This window comes from Solanum dulcamara, chromosome 12, assembly GCF_947179165.1.
Source record: "Solanum dulcamara chromosome 12, daSolDulc1.2, whole genome shotgun sequence".
Classification (NCBI taxonomy): Eukaryota; Viridiplantae; Streptophyta; class Magnoliopsida; order Solanales; family Solanaceae; genus Solanum; species Solanum dulcamara.
In genome coordinates, this window is record NC_077248.1 from 62,561,076 (window position 1) to 62,577,969 (window position 16,894).

The 16,894-nt window shown below is 32.6% G+C and overlaps 1 protein-coding gene across 1 annotated transcript; it reads right to left on the reverse strand.

The window, feature by feature from the left end:
- Positions 1 to 7,875: 7,875 nt before the first annotated feature.
- Positions 7,876 to 13,828, reverse strand: LOC129876707 (uncharacterized). Its single transcript, XM_055952200.1, has 7 exons — positions 13,088 to 13,828; positions 12,767 to 12,885; positions 10,006 to 11,325; positions 9,056 to 9,500; positions 8,810 to 8,963; positions 8,598 to 8,691; positions 7,876 to 8,486 (listed from the first exon to the last, which is right to left on the reverse strand). Exons 1-7 carry the CDS (start codon positions 13,826 to 13,828, stop codon positions 8,369 to 8,371), a joined length of 2,991 nt encoding a protein of 996 aa, XP_055808175.1. The 3' UTR covers positions 7,876 to 8,368.
- Between the last annotated feature and the right edge of the window lie 3,066 nt (positions 13,829 to 16,894).

A 16,894-nucleotide genomic window follows, 5' to 3' on the forward strand; every position in this document is an offset into this window, starting at 1 on the left:
ATAAGTTAGGTCTCTCTCTCTCTATATATATATAATAAGTAATGTTGAGCCAACATAGTTAGTTGAGGAATAGCTGAGTAATAGTCAGTTAGTTAGAGATTGTAACATCATCAATTAGTTAGAAGAATTAGTTAGTTAGTTTTCTTGTTCATCAAGTAAGCAAGTCTCTATAAAAGAGGATAATGTGCAATGTATTCATTCATTCAAACTATTCAATGAAAGCTCTCCATTCTCTCTTCTTCTCCATTTTGTATTCTACTCAAAATCAGTAGTTAGGAGTTCATTTTTAATATAGTATCAGAGCTGAGATTGCTGTAGACGTAGCTAGATTCTGAACATGGAAAAAAGCACCATTGTTGGAGCTTGATTGAAGCCATGGTTAATTCAGAAGCATTGCAGGAAAAAAATGCACGGATCTCACAGCTAGATTATAATCATCTATTGATTCTGCAACCTTTAGAGGAGCTACGTTGATTGGATTGAAGTTGACATGATCAGAGAATTATACGTTGTGGAGTAGATCAATGAGACTTTCTCTATTGGGAACCTTCTACCTGATAAGCAAGCTATAGGATCTAAATGGGTATATAAGATCAACTACAAGTCAAATGGTGAAGTAGAAAGGTACAAAGCTAGACTGGTGACAAAAGGATATAGTCAAAAGAAAAGGGTTGGATTTCCATGATACTTTTTCCCCATTAGCTAAGATGGTGTCTATAAGAACTGTTATCAGTTTAGCTGCATGCAAGCAATGGTCTATCTCACAAATGGATGTTAGTAATGCTTTTTTGCAAGGAGATTTTTATGAAGATGTATACATGCATATGCCACAAGGTTTTGTAAGAAAGGAGAGAAGAAAATATGCAAATTTGTCAAGTCTCTCTATGGTTTGAAGCAGGCTTCAAGACAATGAAATATCAAACTCACAGATACACTAGTCATTGCAGGGTATTCACAGAGTGCATATGATTATTCCCTTATCACAAAGAAGGAAGAGATGAACATTGCTATTGTACTTATGTATGTAGATGATTTACTTATCACAGGCATCACACTTGGCATGATAGAAGAAGTTAAAACCACTCTACATAATCACTTTAAAGTGAAGGACTCAGGAGACTTAAGATTTTTCCCTGCATAGAGGCTATGAGGTCAAGGAAAGGAATACTATTGAACCAAAGAAAATACAGCTTGGAACTGATTTCAGAAGTAGGTCTCAGTGGTGCCAAACCAACTCCTACACTATTAGAGGCAAATCACAAGCTCACAACAGTGGAATATGATGTTCATGTGGGTAACAACACTGATCCTGAACTAAAAGATATAGTTGGGTATCAAAAACTGATGGAAAAGCTGATCTATCTCACTATTACTAGACCAGATATATGATTTGCTGTGCAGGTCCTTAGTCAGTTCATGCAAAGGCCAAACAGTCTCATTTGGAAGCAATTATGAGATTGGTAAGGTACCTAAAAGGGACACCAGGTCTTGGTTTTTTTTTCCATCTAACACAAAACAAGCACTGGCTATCTATTGTGACTCTGATTGGACAATCTGCCCGAACATTAGAAGGTCAGTCATTGGGTATGTTCTGAAGTTAGGGGGTGCTCTTTTATCTTGGAAGTCCAAGAAGCAACATACAGTCAGTAGAAACTTAGTAGAGGCTGAGTATAGATGCATAGTAGTGACAATTGCTGAACTAACTTGGGTTTATGGTCTTCTTGAAGAGCTGAATTGTCAAGTACCTACTCCTGTTGCTTTATATTGTAAAAACCAAGCAGCTATACAGATAGCTTCTAATTCTCTATTCCATAAAAGAACTAAGCATATCAAAATTGATTGTCACTTTGTAAGGGACAAGATCAAAAGTGGTCTGGTTCAACCACATTTTATTCCTATAGCCTCTCAACTGGCAGATGTATTGACTAAGAGTTTGGGGACTGCTCAACACAAGCTACTAATCTCCAAGCTTGGTATATTCAATGCTTTTCACATACCAGCTTGAGGGGGGGTGTTAAGTAATGCTGAGTCAACATAGTTAGTTGAGGAATAGCTGAGTCATAGTCAGTTAGTTAGAGACTGTTACATCATTAATTAGTTAGAAGAATTAGTTAGTTAGTTTTCTTGTTCATCAAGTAGAGAAGTCTCTATATAAGAGGATCATGTGCAATGTATTCATTCAAATTAATCAATGAAAGCTCTCCATTCTCTCTTCTTCTCCATTCTGTATTCTACTCAAAATCAGTAGTTAGGAGTTTATTTTTAATAATATATATATATATATATATATATATATATATATTATATCTTTGTTGGTAGATTTTATTTAGGCATGACTCGAATTACGCCATGTTCTAATATTGAACACCGACCACATATTAAAGTGTACCTATTAGAAACTTTCGTCTCAAATTTCCGAAATTTTTCATGTGTATTTTTAAGCCCTCATCACTTATGTAAGTTAATTATATAAAATATGTGACTTCTTTTTATTATACATATCAACCTTAATTGCAGGTAAATGCCTGAATTTATGACTTATTGAAACTAGTGTATAATTCAAGGAGGTGATATATTTTAAATGGTTATTAACTTCTTTAAGTAATGAGCACATAAAAAAATATTTCACACTGAATATTTTCTAAAATTGGAGTCGCGAATCATGTTTAATAGAAATTCTTTATCATTAATTTGTTTAGATATTTAATAGGAACAAATCTTAGTTTGATCGAATGCCTAAATGGAAATTTACTGAAAAATTTGTAAGACGATATATATATAAGTAGTTCGGCTAAGCCGGCAAGAGAGATGGAAAGAGCGGATCGATCTCCTGCTTCCCGAATGCCTTGACTTACTAAAGACTGGAATGAACCATGAAATTGATAAGGAATGAGATTCGGTATCTACTCTAGATATGATCTTTCCCATAAAGCTAGGCATGAAAAATCCGTATTCCAGAGCAAGTCAGAAGACTAGCTGCTGTCTTCGCTTTATTGGAAGAAAAAAAGAATGATCCTCGTTTTCCAGACATCCCAGAAGAAGAGTTAAGGGAGCTCCAATTGGAAATTGAAAAAGAAACTATGGCTTTCAGCGAGGGAAATGTCTGGCGAGACACGTTTAACGTAGTAGAAGGTTTAATTGATAGGAATAGTTGTAGTGAGCGCGAATTCATCAAAAAGAAAGTGTTGGGGTATATATATATATATATATATATATATATATATATATATATATATATATATATATATATATATATATATATACCCGACCTACATGCCCATATATACGGGGTTTTAGCTATGACCTACATGCATGCTTAGTTTTGAACAAGTACAATCATATCATAATGACTTATTGTAGCACCTGCAACCACAAAAACACAAAAAGCAACAATGAAAAGTTCTCTTATTTTTGTCTCACATGCTAAGTTAGAGATAAATACTAGTAGTATAATTTATAGGGTCCCAAATATCCTTCAGCCAACCAACAATTTTTTTTTAATTTTAAAAGTGTATTACTTACAAATTTCCAGCTCCTAACAGATCTTCATTGAAGAGGCAGGAGGCCCAAAGGGCTACTTGATCAATTAATATCTACATTAAAGATGATGGATGATACACATTCAACATTTATTTTTAATGGTGGCATATATAAGTGGCAAAATTAACTATTTTTTAGTAATTCGTTTAACTCATTTATGTTTTAATGGATTAGATCTTGATTCGTTTGAAACTTAACCTAGCAGTCAAATCTGAAATGACCCATTAGGTCAAAATAGTATAATCCAACGAGCCAAAATCAACTTGAAGATTGCGAATCATATAATGTGGAAGAGCTTGAACTAAGAATTTACTTCTTTTTTTCGAAAAAGTAAAAAAGAAAAGAAGAAAAATTGGATCATATTGAACGAGTTGAGTTATGACATGTTATTGGATTCACTTTGATCCAAACAAACTTTGGTATGACCCTTAATTGAATTTAACCATTTTGACCTGCTCAAGATTGACTCAAACTCTCAAATAAGTGGTGAAGAAATATACAATAAAGGGTGGTCGATCAGTCGAATATTTTTTAATCAAAAAATTATTATTATATAAATAAAAAGTGTTATATTTCTATACATATATTTATTATAGATTTGACACCTCTATTTTTGGTATATGTACGTGTGAAAAGTTGAGCATGTGTATGCATATATAGGCTCCATGACAACCAATTTTGTGAAATTGACATACAAATGGAAATGTTATCCCTCTTGGCTGCCTTTTGCACTAGTGACATCCATATGCTCTTAATTAGCACCAACTCTTATGAGTCAAATTAAATCCCTCACATGCATTGCTTTAGTGGGGATGGTTTTTCAATTATTATCATGTTATAAAAGTGTAGCTAGGTGCATTAAACTTCGAATTAAGTGGGGTTAGGAGAATGGACAAGGGTGGACGCTTAGTACTTCGGTTTGATTTTTAAAAACTTTGATTCGATATTTTGATTTTTGATGATAAATATCAAATATTGGAATGTAGGTTGTTTTATTTGATTTTATTCGATTCAGTTTAGTTTTTTCTTGTTTGATTCAATCGGTTCATCGGTATGGAATGAGTTATTTTCTGGAGAAAATTAGGCAAAATGTCCATTGGGTGTTATTCTAAATAACTCATTTATCATTAATTACATAAATGCCTATTCAACCTGAACTCTTTCCAGGGATATGCATTTTTGTTTCTTCTTTGGTCTTCTTCCGGCCATTAATGATTGTTTTTCTTCTTCTTTCTTCCTCCTTCTTCTTCCTCTTCCTCCTCCTTCTTCTTCTTTTATTTTTAAAGCTCGCCTATAAAAATCAACGTACCGCACACATAAATCGTTTTGAGTGAATAATATATTAAAAGATCTAAAACATTTAGAGGAGCTCATATCTAACTTTTAGACTATTTAGAGATAATTTTGAGTTGGTCAGGATTCAAAGAGTTCATTTAGCCATTAAATTTTCTTCAAATATATATGATATAAACTATTTATACAATATCGATACATTACATATACATAAAATATAATATTTATATATCAGATATACATGATATACATTAGGTATACACTATTAATACATTACATATACATACGACTATTTTGTTGAAATTTCTTTTTATTGTTTGTACATATTGATAAATAATCCTATTTTCTACTTTAAAAATGGGTATTTTCAGTTCGACCTAAAGATATTAATTGGTCACTTTCAAGAAAAATGATTGTGGTTGACATGTCTCTGGTTTTTTGAGATAAATTTGAATGAAATAATATTATAATGAAATAAGCTATTTGAATCTGATCGGAGAACAGAATTAACCAGCAATATGTATAAGATAACTCTATTTATCAAGACTACGACATATAAGAAGAAATTCTCTTGTATTTTGAATGGTAATTGCCTTTGGTACTTTGGTGGGGCGAGCAACCCTTAGACCAAAAAAAGAGTCTTTGACTTTTTTTTTCTTTTTTTTTCTTTTTATGCATTTCATTTTCTATTTGGCCCGCTTCAAACAAAATGAGAAAAGAAAAGATCTGATTAATAGCAGAGTTTTTTTTTCGATCTTCTTTCGAAGAAGAGACCTTCACATTTCTAATTTAATAGAGTCGGACAACTTTCTTTGCCCCAATTTGGCGAATGGTATCTTATTTCTCAATTCTTTAGTTTTTATGCCCACTCTTAAGAATGGTTGGATTATATTTATTCTAATTTTACTTTACGTGTTTAAAAGAAACTACTTTCATAACTTGAACGGTTGAATTCATGACCTTTTTATCACAAGATCAAAAGAGGTTGAGTGAACAATGCCAATAGAAGAAATTAAGAACAATGCTAGAGCTAAACCTCACATTAAATCTTCTTGATATAAGGAAAAAATCTAGCATAGTGATAAGGTGGTTCAAAAATTACTTAGGTTTTCACGTTCAAAGTTCAAGTTGGATTTTTTAAGGAAAGTTACACATTTGATCCTGATAAAAAATAATAACATTTGTGAGCTAAATATACATAAATTAGACATATAATTTATGTATATTATATATTTATCAACTATTATTTATCGAAAATGATATCTCTGAGCCACAAAAATAGAAATAAAATATGTCCACTTTCAACTTTTTCTAGACCTCATTGTGAAATTATATTGGTATATTATTGTTTTTTATTATTTTTATTTTGGGTGCCTGCTATACACCGTAAAAAATCTCTTTTTAATCCCCTTATGAAAAAAATCTTGGCTTCATCATTGCTTGAGCCCATGATCCCAAGGGAGTAGACAAACAATTTTCTTAACCACTTTGTGTCTTTCCTAGCTACCTAATTACACATTCTATAGTTTGAAATAATTACATATTGTCTTATTAATTAATAATTTTGTACTAGATTTCAAGTAAGATAAACTACTCCAAATTTCCCCCTCAATACATATATATATTTGATATCATATACATTTTGAAATACGTATTCATTGTTAGAGAGGCCAGCGAGAGAGTCAACATGTATCTTTGATAGTACTAGATTCATGTATCTTTGATACCATAGACATTTTGAAATACAGATACCTAGGAAGACATGTGTGTGTGAGAGAGAGAGAACGAGGAGAGAGAGAGTCAATGTATCCCATATAAATGTGAATTACGCTTGGATATAGTATATCTGGAATAAATTACACCTAATTTGACCCATACATGTATCTGAGTGTGCCAATTACATGTATCTGGCAAAGAAAAAGTGGTACGGAAGGTAATTTCCTAAATTGATTAATGTGAGTGCATATAATTAGGACCTAAACTAGTGAGATTTGTGTTATTTGCTCTACTTTAAATTCTCTCGATAAATATTTTGACTCCAGAAAAATTCTAGCACAATCATAATGTGGTTCAAAAAATGCTTTAGGTTACAAATTCAAAATTTAACTTTGATTTTGGTTGAATCTCTTTGTATAAATTCTTGGCTCAACTATTCCTTCAATCCATGATCTACAATTGCGAATCTAGAGTACAATCTATGGTTTACAAAAATCGTATAACTTTTACCCAAATCTTGTATATGTATTAAGAAATATACTAAATATCTATAAGTATTTAACTGTGAACTCAATTATTATTGTATATTAACTTGAAACTGTTGTAAGAACTCATAAACCTCCAATCTTGAATCCACCTATAACCTACCGACTAGGGAGAATCAAATGGGACAAGAGGGTTTTCACCTGACACCTTTGATAAAAAATTACACTGTATATATAAGATAATTTATTTATGTAAATATACATATTTTGAATACCATACACAAAAGTAGAGATTGACAAAGTGGTTTAAGGGGTTCAAAATTTCACCTTGAGGTTCCAAGTTTAAATCTCATGCACTACATTTTTTATTTTTTAAAACCCCTTAGTAAAAATCTTGGATCCGTCACTGCCTGTCGATGATCTTGTCACATGACTAGCAGAGCAGCCAGTTTATGATTTTGTTTCCAAACGTACAAAAGGAAAGGTGTTGGAAAGTAGCAATATACATTGCATATAGAATCTAACTAATGGAGAAGCACAAGGTAATTCATTGAGTACTGCTAGCTTTTGCCTTATGCTGATTCTTGTTTACAATGGCTCTCTACTTTTAATCTAACGTTCGATTGCCACAAGTCGACTCCTGCTCGGGAGATCATCATCAACATGAATCATTTTGAATGATTTTCAAGAAAGAATAGTCTCATCTAAGGATAATTTGTTATACTTTATATTATGCTAGTCTTGTACGTTGGAGATTCTTCATGTCGCGGAGAATCTCCAAGTGAGCTTTAGAATAGTATATATAAAGAAACTTGAAAGAAAGACACAACTCTACTATCACCAGAAGAAACTTCTCTTTCCTTTTTCCTATCATATACAAATGATGGTTAGTGAAACCAGTGGAGACCGGCTCATCTGTCAATCTAAACGTGGTTTAGATATAGTAAATTAGCCAGAAAAGATTTCATGATTAAGAAGAAACAAAAATAAGAAAAATATTTCGCTCATGATCTTTCGTTGGCACAAAAAGGGCGTTTGGCAAACCTCCAGAACTCTGCTTGTGTGAGCTTGCTCTCAACTGCTGGTCTCGACTCCAAATAAAGGAAGAGGGTTGCAGTAGGATGAAAAACAGCATAAACTAGTAAATAATGATTGGTCTACACCAGGATGTGCTCGACTAGGCATGTGTTACATAATATTGCTAGACTAGCCAGTGACCCGAACAGTGGAGATTCATATAGCCGACCTTAACTTGCTCAGCATTGAGGCATAGCTACATCTTTTTTTGTTGTTTTCTGGAAGACCTTCAGAAAAAAATCCAGTTCACATGTACATCATGAATGAGCATATGCACGCACTACATCCATTATTGGAGCTTGGCATATCGGACATTTTCCAGTACCGGAAATCAATTCATGTGCACACATGAAACAGGTGCACATATGTCCACATCTGAAGAAAAAAAATGGACAAATGTATGAACATGATTAGTATTATTGATTTCTAGTATAATTTTTCAGTTCCGTACTTAGCGTAGTTAAATTGCTATCTATATACAAATACCTGTAAAGAAGAGAATCAACTGGCTCCTCACAGCAAATACAACATTTTCCTTTGTTTGGACCCTTGTTATCTGAATTCCCCCTGCTCTTTTGACCTGTATTATAAAAATCTTAATACTCTTCGTTACATAATCAAAGAAGATGGTATTTTCCTTATCAAATTAATCAAATTTATTAGAATCTCATATCATGATATTTGTTGTTCCAGCTCACCTAACTGACTTATTGCAGCTGCAACGTCCTGCTTAATCGAATGTTGTAATTTCATTTGCATGTTCATACAACTCTTCATAGATCTTCGTATTTCAAAAATCTCTTGGTGGAGTTGCTCCATATGTCCTCTCATTTCATATATGAGTTCCATTTCCTGTCAATGCAATGTCATTAGGTCTAATGACTCTAATCCCATACTTAATAACAAGAATATCTGACAAGTAAGTCCAAGGATAGACAACTCACAGCCGAAGGATGTCCAGTGGAGGAAGAACATGGTTGGGAGTAAATATTAGACGATTGAGATTGTAGTGAAGAAGGAGACGGGAAGTGATAAGAGTCATCAGTGACTTCCTGGTATGGATTTGTGTTCCATGACTGTAAAGTCTGTGAAGATGTGTTCTGAAGAATTAATACTTCAGGTTCATTGTATCGTTGTCTGCTAGGACTGTTGTCATCTTCGGAGTCATAGTCATAGCCCCATTCTTCCTCTTCTTCTTCTTCTCCTACCTCATCCTCCTCTTTTCTTGCATTCTGTTCCACTTTTTCCTCCTCATCTTCATCCACTTGTGCTGATACTTCTTTCTCAACATGGCTGCTCGTTGCATGTGGTAGTTGTTGTGAGCGAGATGCCATAATTCGATCAATTTTCTCTCTCAAACCACTCATAAGAAACGATGAAACACTTTTTCTGCACGAATATGAATATCAAAATCAAAGTGCAAGTCATGGACCATGATTAGATTTCAAAAGTTAAAGGATGAATATCATAGGAGTGAGCAAGGACATAGACTGAAAGGCAAGCTGGACTGTTTATTAAAATGTTGCATTTCTTTTTAAGTTTTTTAGAAATCTATTATCTCAGATCGGATGAGTCTTTCACTACATCATTGAGAGGGACAAAAACAGATAAGCTTCATGCTTGAGTAGTCATATTCTTGGTGTTTCTAAGTGAAAACTTAAATGATTTAAGAAGGAAAGTTTACTTCAAATATTAAGGAATCATTTAAAGATGCTTCAAGTTTGCAAGTCTATGTATAAATGAGCCTTTCATATTTTCGCTACGCTAATGGGCCATATAAAGTATATTTTTGTACGTGGATGGTTACGAAGCAAACCTAAATCACAAAGGTGCAGAATATGACAACAAATTTATAGGATTAGTATCACAATAAGTTTGAAGGAGTTGCTAATACCTGTGAAGAAGTTGTTGTATGTCATGATTGTCTGAGAAAGGATCAAGCATCTCTTGGTATCTTTCTTTCCTGAGACCTTCCCATTCTTTACGTGGACGAGAAATATAACTTATCCAGTCTTCATTGTCTCGCTGGTAGTTAGACTGCAGTTCATCCCATCCACTAGCTGTGAGGGAATAATCACTTACCAAGCCACGGTCACTTCCAACTAGACACTGGTTGGTTGATTCCTCTTCCAGGTCGCTTTGAGGATTAGTGCAATCACTAGTCCCTGGAAGCTGCTTGTTTGTGCCTCTATGCTTAGGAGGTCTTCCTGACTCTACAAAATCCAATAAGTTGCTATGGCTAGCTTCAGAACTTGTGTTTTCCCAACTAACTTTTTCAGGGATGTCATCTAAGCTCTGTGCTTGAGAAGTATAGCTCGGTAAGCTGGTAAGGTTCATGTCATGTTGATTTAATATACAAGAACCTTCTGATTTTTTCGCACTACATGCCATCTCCTTCTGATTTTCTGACAAGTGAGTAACCTGTATGTTGGTTGCCACCTTTCTCAAGCTTAATTTCTTACATAATTCCTCATAATGATTCTCTTCACACGGTTGATTGAATATACTAAGAGCTCCAACCTTTGGGATGTTATCTACAACCTCTTTATGGCTGTTTCTTGGTTTATGATTACTCTCTTCTTTAGATGTGCAAGAGTCTCGAGCCTTTTCTCCCAATGCTGTACCAGGCTGCATGTCAGCTCTCTCCCTGACAAGCTCCTTATGTTGATCCCCTTCTCTCTGCTGATGTGATGACAACATGTTTTTAACATGTAAGTTAGTCGCCACATTCCTGGGGCTTACTTGCTCCGGTACTTCCTCATGATGATTCTCTTTTTGCAGTTGATTGGATATACCAATATTTCCAACTTTTGGTTTGGTATCTACTACCTCTTTATGGCGGCTTCTTGGTTTATGATGATTCTCTTTTTTAGAAATGCTAGGGTCTCGAGTGTTATCTCCCAACGTTACAGAGGTACTTATTGAGTCGTCTACACCAGGCTGCAGTCCTGCTCTCTCCTTCACAAGCCCCTTAGGGGGATCCTCTTCTCTCTGCTGATATAATGAAAATCCAGTTCCTGCTTTCGCTGAGTTACTACGAGCCAGTTCTCTTTGGGAGCTTCTTAAGCCTTTGAAGTCCCGATAACTATTCTCTTTTTGTTGTCGATTTGGTGTGGAAGGGAGGCTTCCGCTCTCATGGATGCTTTCTGCTACTTCTTTTGAGGTGTTTCTTGAGACAGCAAGACCATGATTTCCTACTGTATTGAACTTTTCCCTGAAATGAATTAACAATATGGTTTAATGCATTGTGCACTGAATAGAATTATACATCAGAAAGATCAAAACTTTATTAAACATAAGCATAGTCGAGTTCCTTTCAACTACACAACTCATGAGCAAAATGTGCTTTGGATCTTCTGCTTAAATTTGGGTGTGTTTGGTATGAAGGAAAATAAGTGATGTTCTTAATTATTTTCTGATATTTGGTTAGTAAGAAGAAAATATTGTTCAAAGAACATCTAGGTATAATCTAGGCAAATACTATGACATTGAACCCGAATCCCCACCCTTTAACACAGACCCAAACTCCTTCCCGGCCCGAGACCCTTCCTTACACCATCATCGACCCGAGACCCAACCTTACCCCTACATCAACTCAGACCCAACCCCTATACCTGACCTCGACCCTGCCTTAGAACTTGATCCTCAACCTCACCCTGGTCTAACCCGAGGCCTGAGCAACCTACCCCAGCCACCACTAGGGATCCAAAGTTAACTCAAGACCTAACCTTGACCCTGGTCTCAAACCGAGAACAGAGACTCAAATCCAAGCCAAGACACGACCTTGACCCTAAGACGGGGTTGGAGTCACGTCAAATCTGAGTTAGGGTCGGGATCTGGAGTCGGATCGCCCGTTGAGGTCGGATATCAGGTCTCAGGTCGAAGTTGGATACCAGGTCCCAGGTCAGGTGGTGAGGTTGAAGAAATTGGAAACAAATTCTATTTACTTTAGGTAGGAAAGTCATTTTTCTTAAATTTGAGGAAAATAAATCCATTTGGAGGAATTTTCCAAAATATTTAAGCGAACCAAACATGAAATAATTGAAAAACATTTTCCTTCGTACCAAACACTCACAAGTGTGGAAACTTTTGTTGTACAGAAAACAAAATCAAGCGTAATATAGAAGCCTGGCATAGAGGTGTCAAGACTTGAAAACTACAAATATCGCATGGACCATTTTTACCTCATAGGCATCCCAAAATGAATCGACAACTAAAAGATGTTGCACTAGCAATCACAGTATGTTGTCTAATGGTTACAAGAATGCTACTTAGGGAGAAGAATATCTCGACTCAGGAGAACCTGAATCTATTCTTTTTGTGTCCCCATTCCGTTTATGTTAAAGCATCCACCATTCCTCCGTGAAAGGAAACGCTACTCAAGGATCAAACTAAGAAAGTTGATGCCTCATCAGAAAGACTTGGTTCGTAGAATAGAGGACTTTCTCCAAGATATTGGTTATAAGCTCCTACAGGTGACTTTTTACCTTGCAACACAGCATGGTAATTGATCGAGTGCACTTAAATTGTCCCTTGATTGTGTTAAGACTTTGTATTTTATTTAGTGTAACATGAAATTGAGAATGAACTATATATAACACTATTGTTTCATTATTTTTGTAAAGATGATTCAGATTGAGAAGGAAATACTGCACCTGAGATGCATAATTGCAGAATGTGTCGATTTAGTTGATTCAGACGCTGAGCAATTCACTGATCTGCTGCCTCCTCTAACTTCTGCGCTACGTCGTATGAGTCTAACTCGAAGCAATGACTAGTCAGGAAGTTGAATTTATAAAGATTTAATCAGTATCCACAAATAGAAATCATTCAGTTCTACCATTGTTAAATATGTCAAATCCATTAGAAAACTAAATGAGCAAAACAGTACAATACCGTCTATCCAAACATTGTTTCAACTATAGTACAATACGAAAAAATCAGGATTACAATCAAATATTAGAGGGAAAATGTACCTGAATCCGGCCTCTTTGTTGGAACTTAGAAACCACCTTACGTTCTACAAGACCTTCGAGTTCCCTCTTCCTATCGCGTTCCATTTGCAAGAGCAAATCACTCAACGCCTGACGCCCCCTAATGAAACGAGGTGAACTCAGAACCGGTGAAAAATTACACCTCTGAACTTCCGAATGATCCTTTATTGATGTCCTAACACAAGGCAACAATGCACCATCGATAGCAACAACAACATTATTATTACTATGATTATTATTACCAGTATCAAATTTCAATTTCTTGATAATATCAGCAACTCCCAACCTCTCACTTTCTTTAACATCCTCAACATCACAATTTTTACTGATATCCGTTTTATCACCAAATGAATCACTTTTTATCACAATGGAAGAACAAGATTCATCAAAGTTTCTTGATTCTGTTTCGAAATCTTTCCATTTTCTAACAAGACAAGAAACACCCCCACCAACATTTGAAACTTCCACACTACAACTTTCTTGATTTTTCCCACCAATTTCTGTTAATAAATTAGCATTGTTTTTTTGTGAATTATCACAACAATAGGAGGGAAAAAATTCCCTCCGATTTGAAATACAAGAATGTAAGTGGGATTGAACCAAATTCTTGAAATTTTTATTGAAAGAATTGGAATCTCTAGTACTAGTAGTAACACAACATCTATTATTAACAACATAACCAAATGGAGAAGAGGAGGCAATTTCTACTTGAGAAGAAGCCATTTTATTTCTTTAATTCTAATAATCCTCTCTTCTTCCCCACAAATCAAGAATGTTCAAAAAAAATAGAAATACTAATCTAAATTAGAAAAAAAAAATCAAGAAAAGTGAAATCTTTGAACATGTCTATGTTATGTTTTTTTTTCTTTCAAAAAGATAAAAGATTTAAGACAAGAAGAGAGGAGAAAAATGTTTCATAAAAATAGGAAAAATAACAGAAACAATGAAAATGGAACAAGATTTTAGGAGGGGTATTAACCGTTTAAATTTTAAAACAATGATAATCAATAAATGGTTTGTTAATCTTGATTATTGATTATCTCTATTTTTAGTCTTAATCCAATGAGTCAGTCAAAGTGGAAATTTAATTGTTTTTTTTTAAAAAATAAAAATAAAAATAAAATTTTGGATGAGTATTTAAGGTTGAGAGAATAGTTCTATTGGAGGGAATTTGAAACGTCAACCGATTAATTAATAGCTCAAACGCACGTTACGCCTTATATTTAAACACCATAATTTATGGGAGTCGTAATGAGAGGCGAAACTAGAATTTTAATTTTATGATTTTTGAATTTTATAATGAGGATTTTATGTGATAAATAATTAAGTTTAATATGTTTACATATAAAAAATACTAGGCTCATCCAAACACACATACTAGCTACTAGCTTAATGATTATCCCTCTTTCATCTTATATAATTAAAAGTATAAGAATATCGAATTTCTTTATAATGCTATCGTTTGTTCAGTTACTTTGTAAAATAATTGTTATAAAAAGATATAATAGAAGTTAATTTAACTTGACAGTTATAATGAACTATTATTATACGTAATAATATTGAGTATGTTGTTTTTATTGTTAATGTTATTTTACATGATAGTAATTATAAAAAACTCTAAATTTATATTAAGAAAATAGAGTATGACAAGGCGTCCCAATAGCTTAAGTCTAACGGACAATTAAGTTGGTCAAACTTCATTAGAGATTGAAAGATTACTAGGTGATTTCTTTTCATATGTTTAAATCTTGATAGTTATAGAGCTATTTGTTACTTATACGGGTGGGAGGTGGTAGACAGGGGCGGATTTAAGTGTATTCCTTGCAAGGTACGATAATTTTGTAGCATTTGCTCAAATTATATATATATATATATATATATATATATATATTGATATATTCTTTAAATAATATCAATAAATATTTAACTATAAACCTAATTATTATTGTATTTTAATTTAAAGTCATTGTAGAAAATCTAAACTTCAGTGATGAACAATTATAATAACTAGTTATTGTTTAATATAATTTTTTCACATGATATAAACAATCTCTTCATGCCGAATATCTATCTTCTTTTTTTTTTTTGCAAAATTTTAAAATGATGATTTTATTTACAAAATATAAACTTAGAAGCTTACATTTTAAAAAATTGAAATCATGATTTAAAATTTTAAATTATATCTTTTGATTTTAAATTATAATCTCAAATTATATATTTAAATGATGAGTTAAAATCAAAACTTCATATTGCAAATTCAATATCACGAAAGCATGTCTATACGTCTACATATGAAAATGTTGAGCAAACAAACAAATAATGGAAGCTTCCCATATATATAAAAGATTGAAAGTACATTAAGAGGAAAAAGAAAAAAAAGGAAAAAGGACTATGAGGTATTTGATATGGAATATGGACTGTGGTGTTGTGAGATAAGATATTTCTCCTTCCATTGTAAATTTTGAAAAATAGTTATTTCAAATTATTTATTATTTTATAATTTTAAATATTTTTTTAATTTTATTTTTAATAATATATAATTATTTAATTATCAAAAATAGTAAAATAATTAAAATTTTATCATAATTAATATTTCTTATTAACGCGTAGAAAAAAATAATCACGAATTAAGAGAAACTAGTACTCTCGTCGTTTTAGTTTGATTGTCCTATTTTGATTTGATACCTAATTTTTAAAAAATTAAAAAGACTTTTGAATTTTATTGTATTTAAAATGATATGTGGAATATATCAAAATATTTTTTGATTAGTGGTCTTAAATATTTAATATGGAAAGTTGTAATTAAGGAGTTAGCAAAAAAGGAAAGAGATGTTATTTTTTAAATAAACTAAAAAAGAAATAGTACAAATAAATTAAAACAGATGAGGTGATAAATTTAGGGTGATTTAACAACCATTCCTATGGAAAATGAGAAAAAAACGTATTCATCATTTAAATTGATTATCCAGTTAATTAGGACAGTTCAATTTAGTTATTTAATTGTCCTTATATATAACGGTAAAAAAATGTTTTTACACTAACTCAATAAATATGTGATCCATTTTATTGTTAAATTGTAATTAATTAATACATATTCTTATTTTAACTTATGATTTAAGCATGATAAATTAACATAATTTCATATAAAATTTTGATATGCGTAAGTTTTTACTAATCATATAACCAGAGGCAAAATTAGAATTTGAAGTTTATGGGTTCAAAATTTTAAATTTTTTTAAGCTATTGGGTTGTAAATTAATAGTTTATATAAATTCAAAGAATTTTTTACTATAAAGTCAGAGTTCGAATCAAAGTTATTAGGTTTTAAATCAATGATCTATACATACATATTCAATGATTTTTTTTTACTACAAATTCAAAGTTTGAATTCAAAGTTATTAGGTTCCGTCAAACTAGTAATCAATACATTGGTACGTAACTAACACCAATGTAAAAATACCTATCGTTTTCTTTGGTAATTCTCGCCTTTCTTGATCAACCGATCAGCTACGCCTTAATTTCATTGTTATATAATTTGTTATATTTAATTTAAGTTGATTTTCTTTATTAATAATGATTGTGATAGGATAGTTCTGGTACTTTCACCTTTAATTAGATGTTTTAGGTTTGAACCTTTGAATTTTTTTTAAAAAAATAGTTGAGAGCATCGTCCTCCAAAAATAAAATTTTGTAATATATATATTCAAATATAATCGAATTCTAATATAAATATTAAACATTTAGTAAAAAAAAAACCAAAAAATATAAAAGTATAAGGACGTTATGAAT

Coding starts and splice junctions, on each gene's coding strand:
- LOC129876707 (XM_055952200.1), bottom strand. CDS start 13,828: ATGGCTTCTTCTCAAGTAGAAATTGCCTCCTCTTCTCCATTTGGTTAT. Junction 8,964..9,055: donor CCACTGGACATCCTTCGGCT/GTGAGTTGTCTA, acceptor TTGCATTGACAG/GAAATGGAACTCATATATGA. Junction 8,692..8,809: donor AGCTGCAATAAGTCAGTTAG/GTGAGCTGGAAC, acceptor TTTATAATACAG/GTCAAAAGAGCAGGGGGAAT.